Source organism: Sciurus vulgaris (genome assembly GCF_902686455.1).
Source record: "Sciurus vulgaris genome assembly, chromosome: 1".
Taxonomy (NCBI): Eukaryota; Metazoa; Chordata; class Mammalia; order Rodentia; family Sciuridae; genus Sciurus; species Sciurus vulgaris.
In genome coordinates, this window is record NC_136461.1 from 31919647 (window position 1) to 31945680 (window position 26034).

The following is a 26034-nucleotide window of genomic DNA, read 5'->3' on the forward strand; positions in this document are numbered from 1 at the left end:
ATATCTTCTGAATGCAACTAACTGCTTATCAACTATCATTTATGAAACTTAATCTTTATAAATGCTGATTTCAAATATCACATCTCTAAAACATTCTACTTTACTATTCTGGTTCTTTCTCTTTTATTTTACTATCAAAAGATAATCCTTCAACCTAGATTTCAAATACATTTTAAACATATTCCAGAGTATTATTATTTCTGGTTCTTCTTGTACTCACATCCTCAAAAGCAATACTTGTAAGATGAAAAAATACTGTCACTGTCCCATGTCCTTCCAGTAAAACAGGTTAATTCAAATTCTAGTCACAAAATACTTATGAAGACCTTGCTGAATGACTAAATATATGAGACTAATACATATCTTTTGTTCTTAGAAAGATATCACTAATGATAGAGAAAAATTATCTAGTATATCATCAACTCAATTTTATCATAATTAGTCTAAAGTATTGCTATTGCTTTGTCATCTCCTGATTCAACTAATAATGGTAAACCATCTTTCTCTTTCAATTCTCTTTGACATTATGGGAAAAAATTAAATTTTCAGTTATGTTCAATAAAAGCCAAAAAGAAAAGACTTAAAATGATATCTATCTCTATGTATATACATGCCTTTTTACATTCTTGAAAGATGATGTAATACTTTGAGAAACAATAAGAAAACTCAAGGATAACAGAGAGGATTTCATTATTAAAACATCCTAGGTTATTCATTTATACTTCTGCATTCTTATTAGTTTGGGCACAGTGGAGAAAAATTGATGAGTAACAATGAGAACATTCTTAGGATGATGAAGTCATTTCCAGATACAGGAAAAATAAGATCAATAAGATCCCATAATGTATCTTAGATTTGCAAATAAATCCCATATGGTAATAGCAAGATAGAATGCAGTTTAACTATATTTTTTAAAAGTAAGTAAAATTTCTACTTCTTCTTTGAGAGACTTCTAAGAAAGAATTAAGAAGTCATAAAATAGTAATCAAGTAGTCAGAAGTGCTCAAATAGGCATTTAAAAACTAACCTGGGGCCAGTGAACCCTGATAGTATACTGAGGATTAAATGAAATATACATGAAAATATTCCCTTCTCCCTCACTTTACCTCATACTGGCTTTTATTAATCTTAAAATATTCTTTATCATCTCCTAGAATCAAAGACAAAGCACACAAGTATTTGGCAAATCCTAAATTTTAAAAGCTGAAAAGGACCTTTAACAGCTTCAGTACTATAGATTTTAAGTAACTACCTAAGAGAATTACAGCTAGAAAAGGTAAATAATTTGGCTGCTTATAAAGATTTATTCTTTCATTTAGCATCTGCTGCATTCCTACTTTGACCAAGAAAAGGCAAATAAAAGACAAGTACCAAAGATCTAGGTATAAAACCAGAAACTTTACAACTATTAGAAGGAAACACAGGGAAAATGCTTCAACTATAAGAACAAGCAACAACTTCTTGAATAAGATTCCTATAGGTCAGGAAATAAAAGAAAGGATCAATAAATGACATGGCATCAAATTTTAAAAAGCATCTGTACAGCAAAGGTAACAATAGTATGAAGAGAGAGCCTATAGAATGGGAGAAAATTTTTGCCAACTACTCTTACAACAGAGGATTAAGGTCCAGAATACATAAATAACTCAAAAAACTCAATATCCATCAGTCAATCAATAAACAAACCAATAATTAAGCCAGATATAGGGATGTATATCTATAATCCCAGCAATTTAGGAGGCTGTTTGAGGTCAGCCTAGGCAACTAAATTAGTGAGACCCTGTCAAAAAATAATAAGAAAAAAAGGACTGGGATGTAGCTCACTGGTAAAACACCCTGGGTTCAATCCCCAGTACCAGTAAAAATAAATAAATAAATAAATAAATAAATAACTCATTAAACAAATGGGCGAACGAACCGAACAAACACTTCTCAGAAGAAATACGAATGGCCAATAGCTATATGAGAAAATGTTGAACATCTTTAGCCATCAGGGAAATGTAAACCAGAACTACACTGAAATTCCACCTCACTCCAGTCAGAATACAATCATCAAGAATAAAAACAAAAAGAAATGCTGGTGAGGATGCAGGGGAAAAAGGAACTCATACACACTTTTGGTGGGAATGTAGATTAGTACAGTCACTGGAGAAACCAATTTGGAAGTTCCTCAAGACTAGAAATGGCACCATCACATGATCCAGCTACACCATTCTTCAATATTTATTCAGAAGGATTAAAGTCAGCATACTTTAGGGATACATGCATACCATGTTTATTGTAGCACAATTCACAATACAAGTTATGGAATCATCCTAGACTTCCATCAAAAGATGAATGGATAAAGAAAATGAGTATATATACACAATGGAGTTTTACTTAGTCAATAAAGAATGAAATTATGTCATCTGTAGGAAAATGGATGAAACTGAAGAGTATCACATTAAGCAAAACAAGCCAGACACAGAAAAGTAAATAGCATGTTTTCTCTCATATGTAGAAGCTAAAGGGACACTCCCCTGCCCAAAAAAAAGAAAAAAAAAAGTCATGAAAATAGGATAAAGGAAGGCAAGCAGGAGGAGGGGAGCCAGAGGAGGCAAAACATTGGAGAGTACTACAGACCAAAGTATGTCATAGGCACGTATGACTATGCCATAATGAAACTCACTGTTCTGTATAATAAATGTTAACCAATAAAAAAAAAAAAAGACAAATAACAGCAGCAAAAATGTTTTTAGTAAGGTTTATTGTCAAAATGAAAATGAGCCAGGTATAAAAGTGTTTGCCCTAAGTCCTGGCTACTTGGGAGGCTGAGGCAAAAGGATCATAAGCCCAAGAGCTGGAAGCCAGCCTGGGCAACACAGTGAGGGTGCTGTAATAGAAGAAAAAAGAAGGGAGAGGGAAAGACAACAAGATATACATGAACATAATCCTGAACATTATCCAACCCACCAACTCAGAAAATAATAGGTTAACTCAAACTGACTAAACATAAATCTTAAGTGGACACCAGAAAGGTGAACAAGTAATCTTAATGAGTTCATCAAAGCTTGGTTCTATACCATATACAATGCTGGCATCAGGAGTACAAATTAAAGAAGTCTCATGGTCAAGTATGGAGAGGGAGACAGAAAAGATACCCACATGGTTAACTTTCTCATCACCTTACTGTCATAGCTCAAAGGTCAGTCACTTTCTCAATGAACCTACCTCGAATGCTTCTGAGAACTACAATCTACACAGATGTTCACCTTACCACCTTACTCTATACTTTTTCTCCAGTATTTATATTGTATACCATTTTATATATTTTAAGTATTTGCTTTTTTGTCTTTCTTCTCCTATTAAGATTATAACTGGGAAGAAATAAAAGAATAATAGTCTTTTCAATCAAGAGTGCTAGGAAAACTGGGTATCTACATGCAAAAGAATGAAACCAGGTCCCTAACACACATGTAATCTTTGTGACCTTGGATTAGGAAATATTTTCCAAAATATAACATCAAAGACACAAACAAAAGAAAACTAAAACATTCATCAAAATTTAAAACTTTTGTCAACAGATACTATCAAGAAAATGAAAACAATTTTGTTAGTTTTCTACTGCTGTGACAAAATACAGAAGAAAAACAACTTAAAAGAGGTAAGACTTATTTGGGGCAGTTTCAGAGATTTCATTCCATAGTCTCTTGGCTCCATGGTTCTGGGCCTGTGGTGAGACAGAACATCATGTCAAAGAGGGTGTGGTGGAGCAAAGCAAAGGGAGAGGGAGAGGGAAAGGGAGAAGAGGAGGGAGAAGAACAAGGAGAAAGAGAGATACACAGAGGAGCCAGAGACAAGATATAACCTTCCAGGACATGTCCCCAGTGATCTACTTTCTCCAACTATGCCCCACCTCCTACAATTTCCACCACCTCCCAATAGGCCACTCAATAATAAGCCCATCAATGAATCAATTCACTAATGAAACCTGAGCCCTCATCATACAATCACTTCCCCAAAGCTCCACTTTTGAACACTGTCGCACAGGTACTAAGCATTCAACACATGACATGAGAATTTGGGGAACATTCCAGATCCAAACTGATAAAATGGAAGAAATTATTGCAAATCACGCAAGTGATAAGCAATAAGACAAATTAAACAGTCTTACAACTCAATAATAAAAAGACAAAATGGGCAAAGAATTTGAAGAGACATCTCTCCAAAGGAGATATTCAAATGACCAATAATACATGAAGATATGACCAACATCATATGCCATCAGGACAATGCAAATCAAAACCATGAGATACAATTTCATAATAAAAACAGGCACACAAAAAGGAAAACTATGAGAAATCCTCATAATCGCAGGAAGTCACTTTGAAATGACAGTCTAGCAGTTCCTCAAAAGATTCAAGATATGACCCAGCAATTCCAAATGAGAACATACTCCAGAGAAATGATAACACATTCACACTAATGCTTGTACACAAATGATCACAACAGCATTTTTCATGACAGCCCAACATGGAAACAACCTACGTGTCCATAAACTAAATGAACAATGACGATGTAAAGAATCAGATGGAAGTCTGAGTTAGGTTCAAGAGGTGCCTAAATACTATATTTAGACCAGGACAGGTATTAATACCTTCTTATTATGAAACCCCCCAGGAAAGCAGCCTTTTGGGTTGCCTCACATTCAAACTGCTCAGGGATAACACAGAAGCACTAACACTAGAGCATCAAAGTCAATGGCTGAATACATTTCACCAATTTTCTATGAACACATACAAAAGTCCCAAATGGAAATTCCAGAATTAAAACATCTAATAATTGAAATAAAAAGTTCTTAGATTTGCTCAACAATATACTGGACAGAGTCAAAGGGTCAGAGATCTTATAGATGAGTAGAAATTAATCAATCTGAAGAGTTAAGAGGAGAAAAATGAATAAAGCTTCAGGAAACTCTGAAACAATGTCAAAGTTTATCAAACTGAACATTAAAAAGGAAAGGAGAAAAAATGAGCCCGAATAAACTTTTAAAGAAATAATAACTGAAAATACTCCAAATTTGGATGGAAACCTTTTCTTATGGACTCTAGAAGCTTGGCAAACCTCAAGCAAAATAAATGTGAAGAAAATAAATGTGAAGAAAACTACGCTGAAGCACAAAATAGTCAAAACTGCAAAAATCCAAAGATACAGAGAAAAGGGGGGAAAAAAACTACCTGAAAGCCAAGGAAAGAAAGGGGTAGAATGGAGGCAAGACACATGATGTGGGAAATATAATATAAATGATAGCTAAAATACTGGACAATGGTAGAACACCCAGCAAACCCAGAATTTCATATTCAGAAAAAGCACCCTGAGGGTGGAATACAGACCTCTTCAGATGAACAAAAGCCCACAAAACTTGTTGTCTAAAACCATACACTGAAAGAAATGTCAAAACATAATAGGCTGAAGGAAAAAGATATCCGATGGAAACCTGGATTATAGGAAAGAACATCAGAAAAGTTAAATAACAAAAGATTTTCTTCAATGTAACTTCCTCAAAAGACAAGCAAATAAAACAAATCCTAAGGTGGGATTTATGATAAGTGGAAGCATAAAATACCATAACTGAAGAGGGGGGGGGCAGGACAAGTACATACATGGAATCAAACTGTTGCAAGATTATCACACTTCTGAAATGGATAGCAAGAGGTAAACAGTAAAGGATATGAAATGGAATAAGTATATTATCTCCAAGTAGACTGTCAAGCTCCTGAGTGACTACTAACAAAATTTAATAAACAGCACAGCTAAAACCTCAATAGAGGAACTGGGTGCAGCAGTTAGAGACTTCCAAGTTCAAAGCCAGCCTCAACACGGGAGGGAAGGAGGGAGGGAGGGAGGGAGGGAGGGAGGGAGAGAGAGAGAGACTTTAAACACAAAGACATTTAGACACCAAAAGCAAAAGACTCAGAAAAGACACAAGATGAAGTAGTATAGAAAGCTAGAATGAATAAATTAGCAGACAAATTAGGCTCCAAGAAAAAGCATTTTAGGAAATTAAGGAGCGGGGTTGGGGATGTACCTCCATGGAAAAAGTGTCTGCCAAGCATGTTCAAGGCAATGGGTTGGAGCACCAGCACCACCCCAAAAAGAAAAAAGTTAAGGAAACATTTCATAAAGAGAAAAGAATAATTCAAAATAAAGATTAAATACACCATACACAAATATTAATTTGAAGTGGACTGCAGACCTAAATGTAAAACAAAATTACAAAGGAAAAATTTTCATGACTTTGATTTCCTGAAAAACACACCAAAGTCAGTAACCAGTAAATTAAAAACTGATAGATCAGATTTCTTCAAAATTTTATACACTTTAATACAATACTATGAGAAACAAAAAGACAAACCAGTCTGAGAAAATGTTTACCAACATAAATTTGAGACTTAGAATATTCCACAACTTAGTAATGACACCAAAATTTTTTAAAAGCAAAAGACTTTTAAAACAACCTTCAGAAAAGAAGATGTACACATGAAGATATAAGCACATGAAAAGATGCTCAAAATCAAATAGTCATTAGGAAATCAACTATCTGATAACCAGCAGAATAGTTAAAGTTAAAACCATAGTTACACTGCTGGTCAGGATGCAGCCCCACTGAACTCTCCTATATTGCTATTGAGACTATTAAAATGGATGTTTAGTTTCTTATAAACTTAATCTTCCACTTACCGCTGACCCAGCAATTCTTCTATTATTCAAGAAAACTGAAAGCATATGCCCATAAAAAACATGTATGAGAATCTCCTAATGTTTTTTTCTAGTAACTGAAAACACTAACTGAAAACTGAAAACACCCCAAATATCCACCAACAAATAAATGGATAAACAAATTGGGGTACAATACAACAGAATACTTGATAATAAAAAAACCTGATATATGAAACAGCATCACAGACACCGTGTGAGTGAAGAAGGCATGTATATACTGAATATATACTGAATGATTCTATTTACAGAAATTTCACTATACAAAGTTTATGAGAACTTACAGAAAAAAATCTATTGCAGATTCAAAGATCATAATTTAAAACTGGAATCTGACCACAGATTTGAGGATCAAGATAATGCATGTGAAAGAGCTCTGAATTCTATAAGGCAATATATGAATGTAGACATTATTTAATTACTGCCAAAAATTCTGGTACAAAAAGTAAATATCCCCTGAGAAGGCAGAATGCAATGGCATAGTCTATAAAATCCCTAAAATCACTAACTAGAATTCTACACCTTTGACCACATATTAAAAAAAAACAAGAAACAAAACCAAAAAAAATACAAATTTCAAGATGTCCTAATACAAAGGTTACTTCTAGAAAGAGAGAGAGTGAAACACAACTGAAAACTAGGTGGCATTTAAAAAAATTTTTTTTTAATTTGTAGTTGTCTATGGACCTTTATTTTATTTATTTTTATGTGGTGCTGAGGTTCGAACCCAGTGCCTTAAACATGCTAGGCAAGTGCTCTACCAATGATCTACATCCCCAACCCCTAGGTAGCATTTTTAATAGAAAAAACAATCAAACAAATAATACAGACGATCCATAAACTTCAGGAAAATTAAAGTAACCAAGATATAGAAAATGTATTAGAAATGGAGACATGACAAAGACCAATAATAGACTTAAACGCTTTTATTCTCTTTATAAAATATTTATTACTTCAAATAAAGTGCATTTTAATTATTCTATACTTTATATCTGGTTGAAATTTTATGCCAACCCAAGGTACCCTGGTTTCTCACACACTAATTGACCTTTCTTTAACAAGCCTTGGCCTGATTATAGCCTAATAAAAATGCTATGCTCAAAATAGCGTAATAAAAATGCTTTTATTTGCTTAACTATAAATAAACCCAAGCTAATACTAACTTCTTGGATGTAAAAGCAGCTAGCCATTCTAAATGGCTATTTCTATGCATTTTATTTGTCCCAGTGTTTCAGATACCATATTTGTCCAATGTTCTATTTAAAGAACAATCTATTTTCATTCTTAATGATAATAGAGGATATAAAGTTCTAGATTATTATTTCTATCCTATTCTAAATGCACATGTGCCAATTTCTTTGAAATGTTTTCAAAACTGAAAACGTAAACTTAAAGGGCTAACTAAACCCACTGAAAGACTGTCATCATGACCACCGACAAAATGAATTATTCTATTTTCTGTTCTTCTTTAATTCTCAATGCACACCTATTTCAAGAGTTTCAGAAACAGGACCAAATCCCTAACCTTCATGGCTTTACATTATGTTTTAATCTCTTTTTTCTTCTCTCTCCCAGTTTATATTTGGTAGTCCAACTTCAAAGGTTTGTTAGCCTTGCTTACTCTCAACATCTTAAGATGCTCTTCTTATATGCTGCTTAAGATGCTCTTCTTATATAAAGCAACCATACTTCCCAGTTTCAGTTCTGGCTTATACACGTTGCCTAAGCATAATTAAGAATGGCATCATCTTTCAATCTGAGAAGTTTCTACCCTGGACAGCAAGTAAAATTGTCACTTTATTCAGACCACAAAAACAGACTATTAATGATCAAACACAGCAGGTACTTTGTCAAAACAGGCTGCATGGCTGAGCTAGTTGGCTGAATTAATATATGAATAACTATTACAATGCATCTCAGGACCCTGGAACATTCTTTTTGAACAAATGTAGGTTTTTATTACTTTAAAATACACTGATTATCAAGTTAAGCTAAGTGTTGCCTAAGAGAGGCAGTTAAGGAATTTACTCCTAATCAATGGATTTTAAATATGTAATAAGCTTGCTAATTATGTATTAGCATATACTGTATTAGCAAATGTATTAGCATGTAATCAATAATAAATGGTTTCTCTAAATGTTAAGGATATTTTTCAAAGTGTGTCCTATTAAGTGATTAATAATCAGTCATAACTTGCTTTTAAATCATCAGTGCCTTATTTAACACATTCTTCTAGAAATTCTTTTGAAGTTGGATATAAGATTTTGTATTACAATGAATTTCCAAGAGCAAATACACCTATCATTAATCACCTATCATGATCCACTCACACAGCAGCTTAACGTGAATTATTATTTTAGTGTTGTATCTCAATATGTGTAAAATTAATTACTGGGTCTAAGAACTTGAGCAAATGAACTTTTGACTAGCAATAATCCACATATACTTCAAATGGTGATTAAACCAATATAAATACAAATGATGGAATATATGCAATAAAATGAGACAAACTGCTAATTTCCACAACACACGTGAATCTCAAAATGCGTTTTGCTAAATGAAAGAAGTCAAACTCAAAAGAGAACCTATTATATGAGTTCCATTTACATGCATTCTGGAAAAGGCAAAACTACATGGACAAAGAACAGATATTTAGCAGGGCCTTGGAAAAAGAAGGGGCTGACCACCAAAGAACAATATAAAGTACTGTACCGTATCTCGATCATAGTGATGATCATAGTGATGATGATAAGTTTGTCAAAAACAACTGGAATTCACCAAAGAGTGAATTTTACCATATTTTAAAATTAATTTTAGGGTAAAATATTATTTAAGAAATAGATTAGATCTAGAAGAGGGAAAAAAAGAGAACAACAGAATGTCCTCTTCCACCCTTCAGAAGAGAACAGAAAACACCGTGTGTGCTAATAAAAGGCAGCTATGACTAAACTGTTGACTAGCAGTGTAACATCAGGGTCCTCAGTCAGCACTTCTTTCTGCTTCTAGAGTATCACCTCTCTGAATCTGGCCCTCTTCTCCATCTAATTCAATCTTTCAAACTTTCTGAATACCTATGCTCACCCTTGTTTTTTAACCCTGGTTTGTCTAATGACATCACATCCATTATCCACCTTTGCCTTAACGTTCGCTCAGTGGCACCAATCCTTATCTCTTGGACCTCAAGTTATACTTCTATAAATTCCCTTAATTCCTGACTCTATCCTGACTTTGTTTTCACTGGTCCCTCAGATAATTTCATCATGTTCTCTTCCCAGCCTTCACCTACGATGAGTTAAAACCAGCAAGGCTAGCAATTTCATCTATTCAAATGCTTCTGAAATGGCAAACTCTTCAGCCTCCCTTAGGAATCCATACCAGTGTTTTCTCATCCCAAAAATGTGATGTTCTTATTTTTGTCCAGTCAAGCTCTTACTTATCCTTAAGTCCTCTTACTTGCTCAGTTTTGTACAAATACACAGATAAGCAGTCAACTGCATCCTCACAAAAATCTTCCATTTACTCTAGTATTAAAATTAACACTCTTATCTTTCTTCTTCAGGATAAACCTATGATTCCTTGCAACACTGTTCATCACTTAACGCTGTATTTTATGTTTTCTAAAATCTCTCCAGTTTCTCTCTTTTCTACATCTTTTAATATTTTCTTTTTTTCTTTTTTTGAAAATGGGGTTTTGGGAAGGATACTGGGGCTGATGAATCCAGGGGCACTTAAACACCGAGCTACATCTACAGCCCCTTTTATTTTGAGACAGGGTCTAAGTTGCTGAGGCTGGCTTTGAACTTGTGATCTTCCTGTCTCAGCCTCCTGAGTCACTGGGACGATGAACAGGCATACACTACCATGCCCAATTTTTTTTTTTTTTTTTTTGAGATGTGGTCTCATTAAGTTGCCCAGACTGGTCTTGAACTCATAAGCTCAAGTGATCCTGCTGCTTCAGCTCCCAAGTAGCTGGGACTACAAGTATGCACTACCATACTCTCTCTACATCTTTTTAAAATAAAATGATCCAAATAGGATATCAGTGAATAATAGATAATTTACAAATAAGTATAGTACAATACTAAGATCGCCAAAAAAAAAAAAAAAAAACTCCTTTGAAAAGAAAGTGATGAGTCAATTACATGGTCAGAGGACAGAAAATCAAACAAATAAAACCCCACAATCTCAAAATCTTGAAACTCTCATAACTTCTATGGCAGTATTTTTGTCTCCTCTCAAACCAAGAAATCTCACTCGTCAGTTACTACACCTTTACAATCTCCCATTCCCAGACAAGAAAGAGCTTTCCCCTACCCACACAACAAAGGGCAATGGAAATGGGGGACTTTCGTTACTACTAATTAACTGTGGTTATCTCCCAGGACAGGCAGAGAGTCTTAAAAAAAAGTCTTAGTTATCTTCTCACTATTGATAATTACTTAACATAACAGTTGAAACTACTTCATTTAGTTCAAAAAAAAATATCATTTTTCTCAAATGAAGAAAATGGAACAAGGTTATGAAAAGATTAAGCTGGAAAACAGAAACTTTTTTTAAAAAAAAAAAACTAAATTTCACTAATGATTTGTTTTTCCATAATGTGAGCAAAATATTTACCTTTAAGATAATTAAGAAGCATTATTCTGAATTAAAGAATGAGAAAACTCCCTCCCCCCCAAATTTTAGTTTAAAAAAAATCAGACAAAAACAGAGAAAATAGAACTAATGAGAAGAGGAAATAAAAAACAGGATATTTTAAATGGAGACAGATTATACAACATTTACTTAGGGAGAAAAGAGTTGTAATTGAGGGGAAAAGAAAATAAACCAATCTGTCCCCCAAAATAAGAAGTCAAATGGATGCAAAATAAAATTTAATTTTTTGTTTGTTAAAGAAAGCAATAATATGACTACTTGAAACAAGTTACAGGGAATAGAAGAAAATGGATTTAAGATCATAGACATATATGAAAGGGTACCAAATATAAAGCAATTTTATAATAAAAGGGTCTTTCATGAAAAATTGAGCAAGGAAAAAAATAGCCAATTAAACCATCTATAACTCAACACTATACTTCATGTTCAGGTTGATTTTTATGCCTCTCATAAAACAATGAACAGGAAGCTATACCATGAAAATACAGGGAAGAAGATGTTATATGAGTTACTTCTACCTCTTGGACCTGCTGGGATCATGGCTGCATCAGGAAAAATCCTAAGGGGTTAAAGTCCACCCCATACTCAAGACCAAAAATCTACTCCCACCCCACCTTGGCTCAATGGTTTTCTCCCACTGTGGTGAGGATGGTTTTGGAAAAGCTCCTCAAATGCCAGGAAACACTGTAAATACAAAAAGAAAAAACAATTCATAAGTACCAAAACTTAACTAACATTTTGGCCTCTCTCACAGGGAAGACTGGTATAATAGAAAAAGCACTAGTCTACAAACAAAGAAACTAAGTGTATTTCACTTGTTCAGCATTCATTCTAAGACTTTGGCTGTTAACTCCAGGTGATTTGGGGGACAGGGTGAAGGATCCAGGATACACACTCTTTCTGCTGTTACTAAAGTGATAAAATAAGCCAGAAGCTGCTGATGCATCTCTGCCACTAACTGGGTAGAAAAGGAAGTCATCAAGAGAAGTTAGCAAAACTAAAAGATGGAAAAAGACATTTCTGATAAAACAACTTCAGAACCTGGTCCCAGTTCTTCCAGGTTCTTCCAGAAGTATTTTTCCATCTAAGGTAGTCTATATTGGGTTTTTATGGCTGGCAAGTAAGTCTGGTCATAAACCTGGGTTCTAATTCCACAGTGAACCTGAGAAAGTCACTTCCCATCTTCTGGCCTTTGTTTCCCTTTTAATAAAACAGGCTGGAACTGAAGTTTTCAATGCATTTTAAAAGCACTAAAACTTTGTTTTCTTTTTAAATGAAATCTCATTTAGATATCAAAAATAAGTCAGTCGCAGTGGAGCATACCTATAATTCCAGCTACTCAGGAGGCTGAAGCAGGGGGATTGAAAGTTCAAAGCCAGCCTCAGCATTTCAGTGAGGCCCTAAGCAACTCAGTAAGACCCTGTCTCAAAATAAAAAATAAAAAGGGGGTGAGGATGGCTCAGTGGTTTAGTACCCCTGGGTTCAATCTCTGGTACCAAAAAAAAGACTTTACTCACATGAATGAATTTTGTGTATTTTCTAAGTGCAAATTCACATCTACTTCTGACCAAAATCAATGAAAATAATGATGATATGTACCTCACTTTGAGACCAAAAATAAGAAACTCTATTAATTATAAATGTACATTATAGATCAAACATGATATTTGCTCATTAAGACCAGAATCAATGAGAACAATGCTGTTTTGATAAATACAAAACTTTAAAATCAAAGACTAATGGCAAAAACTTATGATACAATTTATTTTTGTATTTGTTTTAGCTGCACATTATTGAGATAATCCTAATTCTGAAAGAACAGTTGCAAAGGAATGTTTTCCACATCTACCTTACCTCATGATACTATTAAAGTAATTAAAGTAATAGAAGATGGAGAAAAACCTTTTAACTTTTGAACAAAAGAAAATTAGCCTGATGCCACAAATTTTCTAAATAACTCTTGAACTGGTTAAAATTTAGTGCATACTACAGTTAAGCATTCATGTGTTCATTTTTAATAATTTAAAAATTAAAGTGAAATCAAATGTTCATGAATCTAATTAGTGCTTTCATTTCTAATCAAATAAATCTTTGATCTTTTAAAAATATTTTTCAATCTGATTCATATACACTGTCTATAGAAAACTGTAATGAAGGACATATAAGAAATTATTATGTTTTCTAACAATGTCTATTTAAAGGAATGAAAAATTTCACCACTAATTCCTATTCACAATCTTAAAGAAAGGAGTGTGGACAAAAATTAAAAATTAAGACTATTACAGTAATAATCTATTCAGTCTTAATGAAAACTACTTAATAAAGCAGACCACTAAAAGTGCTATAAAATGTTTATTATATAGAAGTGACAGTATAAAGGCAGAAATGGATAACTCTCCATCTCTAATTGTTAAGAAGTTAACAGTCCAGCAGAGAATACAATTTATTTATTCAACAAGGTGTCTCCTCACTGCTGCCAGCCACTGTGCAAGCAACTAGGGCTAAACAATGAACAAGATACACATGATCCTACACCCTCATAAATTTAGGCTTTAACCTAGAAGTATTTGATAACTAATAAACACTTTGGAAAAAGGAAGGTGGGGATGAGGAAAGAAAGAGACTGAATAATTAGTTAACATTTTTCAAAGACTGTTGGCTACTATGTGAAAGTTACTATAAATTGGACAGAGTAAGCCCCAAATTAGATCAGTTAGGATGATGATAATGGCAATGATGATGACAGTAAGAGGAATATAAAAGAGGAAGCAACGAACTCAGCTAAAGTATGAGGAAACAAAAAATGTTTCAGAGAAGTAATGTTACAACTCAATCTTGAAAGACAAAGGAGTAGGCCAAACAAACAGAGGCAAAGATGCAGTAAAACCAAATAACAAACATGTTTGGGAAACTTCAAGACGTTCCTCACAATGAATCTTGAATGAGGTGAATCACAGCTGCAATGACAGATTAAGAAAAAGATAGTAAAGGCTATATTATAACAAAGAAAGTATATCACCTCCAGGACACAGATGAGTAAGCAGTGTGCTTATGTGACCAGTCTTACATTTTAGAAAGAAATCTTCCAGGGACAATTAGCCTCAAGAAAAATACAAGCAGCCTAACCACCCAAGTAAGAATGCATCTTACCAATAGGTATGTTGTCTCAAAATTCTAACCTAGTAATTTAGCTTGACAACATATGATCCAAACAAGTACTCTGAGCTTAAGAAACCAAACGACTAAACCAAATTTAGACCACAGAGTATGACATGGCTATTAAGACAACAAAAAATGGAAGTCTCTGTACATAAAACTCTAAAAATGTAATTTTATAAGTCTTCTAACCTTGAAATAAATTGTTATTTCCCCATTTTCTTAGTTTCCATATATCATCTTCTTAACTCTGTTTATATCCATATTTTAACATTACATTTTTGAAGTTTTGTCTACCAAAGACTTCCACATGCCAATTATACACAGATCTACCCTTCATTTGCTTCATTTCAAGAAAATAAATCCTACCTTTCCGGGGTCATCCTTGGATCGAGGCACTTTAAGGAAACATTTGTTCAGTGACAGATTATGTCGTATAGAATTCTGAAATTAAAGAAGAAAAGTTACTGGGTTCATGGAATTCAAAACACAAAACCTATCTGTAGAAACAGAATCAGAAACCTAAATATCCTATGCACTGTAATACAATTACAAATGGTATAAAACTTTTACAATGGGCTTCAAATTTAAACCTAACTTTCAAATAACAAAAAATGCAAAGGGAAATAGTTATTAGAAAAGACAATTTCTAGTGGATTTTGTAACAATGTAATATATGTAGTATTGTAAATGTTTAAGACCTTTTAATGAGGCAAGAATAGGCCTGTGATGTAATGTTAACTGTCAAATACAAAACTATGTATGTCATAGCTTTAAGCATATTTTTTAATTTATTTATTCTTGGAAACAAATCAGAATGCAAAAGTTATGAATTCTTCTATAAGGGATTTTAAATGATAATTTTCTTCTTTTTTACCTTCCTATAAGCAGCTACATCAAATGATGCTCCCTTACAAAAAAAAATGAGAAAACACTGGGTAAGTTGAAAAATCAGGCTGATTTTTGAGCTGCATCAAAGAGCTCAGGTTGTAAGGCAACTAAGCAAACAACATTCCTAAAAGAGACAAGGCTGAGAAAAACTGATAAGCAAACTGCCTTAACTTTGGCAGAGTATGGGGAAAAAGATCTAGCCACCATTAAGTAGGTAACAAGAAATTAGCTAAAATATTAAAGGCTAACCATTGACTAGTGAGTCAGTTTAAAACAAAGGCCCAGACACAAAGAAGTTCCCCCTACTCTTAAACTTTTCTCCTTAAGCCTCTACTGTACGCTCATTAGAAACATTAAGGTAGGATTAGAGACTGGAGAACATCTTCCTAGTGGCACAAGCAGCAAGGAGGTGACTGAAGGTGGCAAAATAGAGGTAGGGGAGCTACAAAGCCCACCAACCTTCCATAGATTTTTACAAAGAAAAGGAAAAAAAAAAAAAAAAAAGGAAAGAAAAAACCTAAAATCTAAGTTTAAAGTAGAAGCAGCAAAATCTTTCAACCACAGGACTCTGACAAAGATTCATTACTTCTGAGGGGAAAATAGAAACACTTTTGTCTCTAGAGGGTAAGGAAACCCAGAATTCACGCAAAGATCTACTGGTACTATAGGAAAGCCTTTTTGTGGAGGTGATATAAGAACTACTTTGGGCCCAGCATTCTGTACTGACACCATGCTCTGTCGCAGGTGGGAAGTGGGAGACGCTTCCCTTCAAAAGCAACTACAAATACAAGGCTAGTTTGGCTGAGGGAAGGAAGCACTGAAAAAGCCCCAACCCAAAGTTCAAGGACCTATATATAATTGAGGCTGGACCAACAAAACAGAGAAAACCTCTACAAAAAAACATTAGTACTGAATACAAACAGTACTCTACTGACAGAACCCCATCAGTAACAAGGTAGGGAGAGACACTAAAATCCAAAGAGATGGAAAACATCCAATGCCCACACTCTGAGGACAAGGTAATAGGAGCCCACTACTGTAAGACTGAAAAGTCTGCAATGTATTAAAGACAAAGGCACCAACAAAAGCCAAACTGAGCTCAACTATGGACAGACTGACTTGACCCCTGCTGCACATATATAAAAGGTCTAAGAAAAAGATACTGGTCCATTTACAAGTACAAATACTAGATACTTCAATATCCACCATTATTCTAAATATCATGTATCCGGTACACAGTCAAAAAGTACAAGGCATAGAATACCAAGGTGAAACCCGCTATTAAGAAATAAAGCAATCAACAAAACCCATCTGAGAGAAAGCTCGTTAGAACTATCAAACAAAGACTTTAAAATAATTAGGATTAATATGCTAAAGGACCAGCAGAAAAAAGTGGACAACTTGCATAAAGAGATGGGGAATTTCAAAGGAGATGTGGAAACTATACGAAAGAGACAAAGGTAAATAACAGAAATAAAAATCCAATCAAAGATAAAGAATTCCAGGCTGGGGCTATAACTCAGAAGTACACTGCTTGCTCAGCAATCGTGAAGCCCTAGGTTTAATCCACAATACTGCCCCTCCAAAATAATGGTAAAGAATTCTTAAAATGGATTCATCAGTAAACTGGACGCGACTAGAGAAAGGTTTGGAGAACTTGAAGATAGATCCACAGAAGTTATCCAAACAGAGCAGCCCATACATACGTACATGCATGAAAGACTTAACAAGAATGGATCATTCAAAAACTGTAAAACAATACATGTAATTCAAATCCTAGAAGGAAAAGGGAAAGAGAATAAGGTAAAAGGAATATCTGAAGAAGTAACAGTGAAAAGCTTCCGAAAATAATGCAAGATAACTTACACATGCAAGAATTTCAGAAAACACCAGGTAAAATACACTAGAAATCCACACCCACGGACTAGAGGTGTAGCTCCACAGTAGAGTGCTTACCTGGCATACATGCAGCCCCAAACCCTAGCAACACACACCAAAAAAAAAAAAAAAAAAAAAAAAAAAAGAGAGAGAAAAAAAGCCATACCCTATCTTCATTGTAGTTAAAATGCTAAAAACCAAAATGAAGAAAACATTCTGAAGGCAGTCACACAGGAAATAAGATTATGTCGTAAAGGAATAAAGACAAGAATTATAGTAGAATTCTCCAAAACAATGCAAACCAAAAAAGGATGGAATGATTTCTTAAAATACTCAAAGGAAAAAAGTATTAATTATATACACAGTGAAAATCTCTCTCAAGAATGAAGGCAAATTAAAGATTTTCAGGCAAACAAAAGCTGAAAGAATTCATTTCCTATAGTACCAGCTTGCTAAAAATGTTATAAGGAAGTTCTTGAGGCAGAAAAAATAAAATAGAAACTCAGATCTATAAAACAAAATGAAGAGTGCCACAAATGGTAAAACTGATGGTAAATTTAAAATTCATTTTTATTACTTGTAATGTCCCTAAAAGATAAATAAGGCAAATATAGCACACATAAGTAAAAGTAGAATATACATCAATGACACAAAGGATAGATCAAAGAGATGGAAAAAATATAGTTTATAAAGTTCATTCCTATTTGAAGGTAGAGCATAGTAAGTTAAAGATATTGCAACGGACTCTGCCCCCTCAAAACCCTAAATATTGAAACATAATTCCCAATGTGATAGTATGAACAGGGAGAGGGTGGTGGGGGATGGGGGTGATTAGGTCAATCTTTCCTTTATAAAAGGAATCAGTTCTTATAAAGAGTCCCCATGGAGTTTGTGTGCTCCTTGTACTATGTGAGATGACAATAAGAAGACTGCCATCTATGTACCAAAAGGTAGGCCCTCAGCAAGACTTGTACAATAGCTTCTAATCACCGAAACTCACCAGGGCAGTGAGAAATAAATGTTTGTTGTTTGTGACCCACCCAATCTGTGCTTTTTTTTTTTTTTTTTTAAGCAGCGTGAACAGACTACGACAGACAGATGAATGCAGTAAACTCTAGAGCTATCTCCAAAAAGAATTTAAAAAGAGATATAATCATTAAAATAAATAAGATAAAATGGAATCATAAATACTGAATCCATATCTTAATGAACACAGTAAAAAGAACAAAACAAGAGACAAAATAGAGTTCTTCTATTCATCTGTAAAAGTTCAAGATGGGAGATAAACACAAATCAAGAGGATCAGAAAAAAGAACTACTATTTTGTAAACAGTTCAGTATGAATTCATCACATCAGGGGAAGAATAAACCTCCATTTGATCTTTTCACTCTACAAAAAGCTTAAATACTGAAAATTTTGTTTCTGCCCCTACATCCTTTTCTCATTTCCATATTTTTCAATCATCTATAGCAATGGCTTCAGTTGAACATCTGTGACATAAAACTATCTAGATCTCCAACCCAGACCTTTCAAATCTTCAGACCTAACATATTTTTCCAACTATCAACTAGACATCTCCAGAAACTCCTCAAACTCAACATGTTTAAAACTAAACTCAATCTTTATGCCCAATGTGATCTTCTTCAAATTATCCCTTCTCAGTTTGAAGACATTATTATTCACATAAATGCTCCACTCCGAAACCTGTAAGGCATATATCCTTCTCCTTCCTTACCATCTAAAACAGATCTAACCAATATCTTATTAAGCCTACCTTAGATCAACTTATTTTACTCCATCTTTTCTATTATGCTATCAGTTCAGGATACCAGTTTCACTAAAATTAGTACTGTAACTTCCTAATTACTGTCCCACTTCTCTCTCTGACCCTCTTCCACCACTATCCATCCTGCAGGCAATTGTCTTTGCAATAGTTTTGACACTATCACCTCACTTAAAACCTTTCAATGATTTTCCCATTGCACTTTGAATAAAATTCCTAATTCTTAAGCCTCCAAAGACCCTTCATAATCTGACCCTGCTTTATTGTCTCCATCCATCCATTCCAATGCTTGCTCTCACTTTCTAGACTTTCCCTAAAAAGTTATATTTGCAAAGATTACTACCCTCAGCCTTATTTCTCCTCTTTAGTTAAATGAATTCACTCAACTTTCAACTAGCTCTTGGTCTAAACATCAGTTTCTTCTGAGGAACACTTTCTGACATTCAGGGGCTAGGACAAATCTCACTGTGATATGATAATTTTTTTTTTTTTTTTTTTTTGAGGAGGGGGGTGATAGCAATTAAACCCCAGGACCATAAACATGCTAGGAAAGCACTATACCCCAGCTATCCTATGGTATGCCATGCCATGCCATCCTATTCTATTCTGAGACAGTATCTTACTAAATTGCCCAAGCTGGTCTCAAACTTGTGATCCTCCTGCCTCAGCCTCCCATCCCTGGGATAACAGGCATGTGTCACAACATCCAGCTTGCAATAAACTTTTAAAAATCATCCTGAACTTCTCATCACACTTGAAATAATTTGTTTAATAAGGTTCCTCCCCTATGCTATATTCTCTGCCAAAATGTAAAAAGGTTATATGAAATGGGGACCTTATATAGCACTCTATTACTAAACCACACCTCCAATCCCACAAAAGTATATTTAGAAAATAAAAATATGCACAGAGATGCAAGATCCAGAATATATGTAATACACACACACACACACACACACACACACACACACACACACACACAAACACACCCCATAAAGACCTCACAACTTGAGTAGTTTCTATCTCCAATAGTCCCAAGAAGTTAGGAGAGTAGAGATTAGAATGATCAAGGTTAGACTGGAGAAAAACTGCTCAGGTTAAATAACTAAACAAGACATACTTATTATTATTATTTTTTTAAAGACATACTGCTTGGCCTTGAAATCCCATCCCCAAATGCAGTTTCTTAAAAAACTGGAAATGAATTTTAATGAAGATTCCTAGACTCCATTCAAAGTGACCAACTAAAAAATCCCTGGAGTTGTGGTCTATAAATCTGAATTTTAAAAAGCATTCTAACTGAATTTTATTTTAAAGGACCTTAAGCTGGTACATCCAATCCAATCGACCATTATATATCTACCTACATCTCTCTTCTCTCACTGTGAGTGTCCTAATTCATTCCCCCAAAATCAACATATGTACCCATTTGTTCTACCCTACTATACACATAAAATAGTTCTGGTACTGCTCCCAACTTTCTAACTTCTTCCTTCCTAACTTCTTTGCTTTGGGTTATTAGAGTAAACAATGCCTCTCGTAAAGTACTACGAGCAAACACAAATCTGCTAACTTCATTTTCTATAATTCTTTCTGACCGTAGAATGTATCCCATGAAGGCATTAGTCAGAATGTTCCGATCAGCCAGGCACAGAGGCGCATACCTAAAATCTCAGCGACTCAGGAGTCTAAGGCAGGAAGATCACAAACCAAGGCCAACCTTAGCAACTTAGTGAGGCCCTGTCTCAGAATGATAATTTCTTAAAAAAAGAGCTGGGATGTAACTCCGTGGTATAACAACCCCTGGTTCCATCCCTAGTAGTGCAAAAAAGAAAAAAGAGAAAGAATGCTCTAGTCAAAAGTTTCTTCAATTTTTTTTGTCTGATTATATTATTGACTTGCTGTGATATTAGTTCAGTTTTAGGGTTTCTTTTTCATCTCTCTTTTTTTAAAACAGGTAAAACATTTAAGTAGTTCAAAATCTTATTTCCTTCTATATTCCTTCCACTTCAGTTCTATCCATTCCCTATATATAATATTTATTATAGTTCTAATTTATATTCCCAAATTTCTTTTACATAACAATGAGCAAATGTATAATGTATTATTTCTTTTCTCTCCAAATAAAAAGCAACACCCTTACAGGCTACTTTTGTATTTTTTCTTTTTTTTTTAAATTACTCCAAACTCCAAAAACAATAGGCTAACTCTTCTCAGCAAGGGGAGACAATTTTAACTCCTCTCCTCTAGTTCAGCTTACAGAACCACTCAATTATGGAATATCCAAAGAGTTATTTTTAATAATGTAATCTGCGTTCAATGCCCTAAAAAAAATAAATAAAAGGGAGTTTTGACAAAATATTAAAATTTCAAGTCATTTCTAGTGAACATGGTAGCATTTCTCCTCTGGGTGAATTGACTACATTTCCGGAAAGGTGGTGACAGTTGCTTTAATCTGTCTCTTAACCTGTCTTCAATCAGTTATAAGCTAACTTCAAAAGTTCTAAATGACCTTCCATTTCCCCCAATCTATCTCCGAAGTAGTAGGCAGATTACAGGAGTATGAAACTGAAGTCAGAAAGGCTAAAGAGGAACAAAATCAAACTTTATGTACTTAATTCCCTAAAATTTAGACCAAGTTCTTCAGTTGGCATTCATATATTCATAGGTTCTTAATATTCTGGTTCATCCTGAAAAGGAGACCCCAATAATTCAAGTGTTTCCTAAGAATTCTTAAAAAATATCCTTCTTCAAAACACAGCTCAATTTCCACTTCCCTCAACAGTTTTCTAATAATTGCCCCTTCCTTTACTCTCACAGCATTTGTTCTTTGTACATTCACTTTAGAGCCTCATTGTACTCCCCATAAACTTTTAATTGTACCCTTCAGTCATTACTTTTTACTAGGTCACATGTAAAATGGATGTTTATGGCTTACACGTACACGAGCCCAATTAGTCAACTATTTATAGCACTGTACTCCATATTTCTCTATTAAAAGAGCTTTTTATGTAACATAATCACGTGTGTGTGTGTGTGTGTGTGTGTGTGTGTGTGTGTGTGTGTGTGTGTATTTTCTTCATCTAAAGATTATAAGCTCCCTCAGGGGCCCTATGCTAGGCTTCCTTATTTTGCCAGAGCCTAAAAGAATACTTCACAAGAGTATATAGCAACTAAATTCTTTTCAAATTAAGGAGTAAAAAACTGTAAATCAGCTGAAAAGAGGATATTATCTAGATCAGAGATTCCAAATTAGTGGTCCACAGGTTGAACACAGACAAGGTACTTACATTTGTACTGTAGAGTATTTAAGAAAGAAGGAACTGTCTAGGAACATTTAAAAATTGGAAAATCACACACAAAAATACAGATTATTGTTTTTCTTGGAGAGAAGAGAACTGAAATATCTGCCTTGTGCCCTAAAAGACCACAAGTAACTAGAAAATGGCTATTCCTTTTACATTAGATATGTACTCTACAGGTGGCACAGATTTTTACTTTATTCATTTACTTCACTTGACTGGTATCTGTAGGCATTTAGGTCAACAACCACTTAAAAAGATCCATGCTCCCTAATGGATATCTTTTTCAAATTTTGGCCATTTCTACTCCCTAGCCATGATGTATTTCTATCATCAAATGGTTTTATCAAAATCTCTTTTCCTTATCCCAAATCTTGAAAGAAAGGAACCTATAGCACCCGTGTGGTAAAAACGAAAACACAGTTTAAATAAATTACTACTTGCTTAGACTGATGCCTTGATTCTTGGGTCAAATTTTATCATGTATTTCTTCCACTGAAATATTCTGTTAGAGTGGACTCTATTCAAAGGTACTACTAACAATCACTTTTCATACTGAGAACCAGTTAAGAGAAAGTTTATCTTGGTGACTTAAATTCAATAAATATTTATGTAGCTTTTGCAAAATCATAGGTCCTGTGTACTAATTAAAAACATGTGCAATGAAATTTTCAAAACTACAAAGTCTGGTGCCAAATCTTGTTTCTATCATTCTCCTGACAAGAACTCTGCAAAGTTACTTAATTTCTCAAAGCCTTTTCAAAATTTTCGTATATTCAAAATGTGGAAAACAGTAAAATGAAAAGACAAAGGTGTTGAAGCATAAAGGCTTATGAGAAACTCAAGAACAACTATTATTCAGTGAGGACATAAAACCTATAAACCGCCAACCAACCACCACACAGCACACAACTGGATAATTCTACATAAGAAAATGAATAAAACGTGCAGAGACGTAAGAAAGCAAATTGAATTATTTGCTGTATAACATAAATTAACTAAGAAACTAATGTGATGATACACCAAAAGGCTTCTTAAAGAAGTGGTTAATTCCAGGGCTGGGGAGGGAAGATACATGAAGACCCTGGAGTATCTATCTAGTGGTGGTGCTAAAAAGAAAGTGCTAAACAAACAAAAAGAATAGGGCCAATGTGTAAGAACTCCCAATGGCCAAAGCTGCAACAATTTGAATAACAGTAGTGCAAAGAATAAAATAAATATCCATGAGTGTACAGTATTACAAATAAATGACTGAACAAGTAAATAGAAGGAGGAAAAGGAATAACTCTTTCTTACTGAACAATATCAATTAACAAATGTAGAAGGAATGGAGGAAAAGAGGAAATCCCCATCAGGAAACAGTAAAAATTGCTGCAGTTATTACCTACCAACGAATGCTTAAATTAATGGGCAAAAGTTTAAAAAGAAAACAGTGTGCACAGCCATAAAGTATCTCCCTAAAACACTGTAATATTTACAAAGTGGTAAATAGTAGTTTTATAGTGGAGAAACCTGGCAGATTACCACTTTAACCAGAGAATCATGGTTAACATTACCAATAGTAGGACATACTGACATCATGTACCCTCTCACATGCAGGGAAAGACCTATTTATTACCTCTTCATTATTCTTCCTTTAAATGCAGTACAACCATCTAGTTATGAGAAAATATCAGATAAATATACACTCAGAGAAATTCTACAAACTATTTGACAAGTGCTCTTCAAAAATGTTCATGTCATAAAAGACAAGAAAAGATAGAGAAACCTCTACAAATTGGTAATCCTGAAATATAAAAAGGCATTAGTGGAAAAACTGATGAAATCCAAATAGGGCCTATAATTTACTCAGTACTTAGAAGTACTATCTGGTCAACAGTATTGTATCAACATTAACTTCTTGATTTGGAAAACTGTACTATGATTATGTAAAATGTTAACATTAGAGGAAGTTGATGAAGCATATAGGGGAACCTTTTGTACTTCTGTAACTCTTACATCAATCTAAAATTCTATCAAACTAAAAAGACTTTTTAAAAATATTGTAAGTAGTGAATACACTACTAGTTACAATACTATGTTGTTTTTTACCTAGACTATCAATTTACATGAACTGTAGGTATTTTTTCCCATTGCACGCCACATTCTCACCACTCTTATCTTTACGCTACATCAGTCTTATAACATAATAAAGCTCTTAACAGTTTGTCAAAAATAAAATTTATCCACTTAAATTTAAAATTTTCTATTTTTGACATCCTAAAAATGACTAGTAATCATCTTCAGCTTCAATTACACGAGCTTTCACAAAGCTTTATTTTCAATAGCAAACACTGTTATCATTGCTTATTGCATAAAAGTATAATTAGTAAAGTAAAATACTTACCTTCCAACCACTGCCAGCCTCTCTATAATATGGAAAGTTATCACAAATCCACTGGTAAATCTCACTTAAAGTCATTTTCTTTTTGGGAGAGCTATTAATTGCAAATGTAATGAGGCTGGCATAACTGTATGGAGGTTTCCCATCCTTGTGCTGTTGGACTTCTTCTTGGTCCAGAGTTGTATTTGGGTCAAGGAGTGCATTCTTCTTAGAAATTCCTGTTCCATGTGCATTTTGTGTAGCATCAGATTTTTGGATGGCTGCTCTCATGGTGAGCTGTGGTAACCAGTCCATAGATGTTAGGCTGCTCTCCAGTTCAGATGTCATCCTGAAGGTAAATAGACTCCTTAGTCAATATCAAGGAAAGAACCCCTGCTTCTCAAAATAATCCAATATTCACAAATCTAGGAGTTCCAAAGTGAGGGAAAGCCTGAGTTAAATCTGGAGGAAAAAGATTGAGTATGTTAATGATCAAACCAAATATTTAAGGGATCAACATTTCCAATCTTTTTTCTTACTTTTTCCCTCTTCAAAATGTAATACACTAATTTTAAAGTATTTAAAATACAGAACAATATACACAGACCAAGTGATGTTGATGTTAATCTATCTCTAAAAAAAAAAGAGAGAAAAGAATATCTGCTACTCTAATAGGGTAACAGATTCTTGGTATAGAGAACTTCGTCTGCAGCCCAGCTTTCTACTCACCAAAACACCACATGCCCTCAAAAACTTAAGACTGTACATCTGTACCTCAATTTCTCTTACACAAATTTTAGGAGAGTTAAACAAACAAAGGAATGCCAAAATTAAGGTAGAGGGAAAAGATCAAAAAAGTTACTCAAAAATACACACAGGAATTTGAATAGAGGAAAGAAGGTAAGAGTTGAGCAGGAGGGAGGCAGGAAAAGTAAAACTGGGTAGACAAAAACAGCAAAGAGACAAGCTAGTTGGGGGAGTGCACCAAAAAGAGGAATGCTAAGTCAAGGACACTGATGAGTAGGAGAAAAGGAAGATAAGCAGTACCAGGCAGTTATTTTTTAAAAAAACAAGTCAGGGAACCAGCTTATAAAAACTAACTGAAGTTAGGGAGTATAAGCTATAAGAGACTAAATCACATAAATGGCCAGGGGGATTGGGTGGGGAAGGCATTACAAGCTCAAGGCCAAGCTTGGGCAAATGTCCAGTGATTTGGATTTTAATATATTTACTTCAGGACTAAAATATT

At 34.2% G+C, this 26034-nt stretch overlaps 1 protein-coding gene across 5 annotated transcripts in view; it reads right to left on the minus strand.

Annotated features, from left to right (window-relative positions):
- The window catches only part of FOXJ3 (forkhead box J3), a 107099-nt gene that overhangs the window by 45446 nt on the left and 35619 nt on the right, over positions 1-26034 (minus strand). For 4 of the 5 annotated variants that reach the window (XM_079156290.1, XM_079156289.1, XM_079156293.1 and 1 more), the window contains exons 3-4: positions 24810-25134; positions 14938-15012 (exon numbers count right to left, since the gene is read on the minus strand). In XM_079156290.1, the coding sequence (XP_079012416.1) occupies positions 14938-15012; positions 24810-25134 (400 nt within the window). Of the gene's footprint in view, positions 1-14937; positions 15013-24809; positions 25248-26034 lie in introns of all 5 variants that reach the window. The other variant, XM_079156292.1, reaches the window with a different exon arrangement.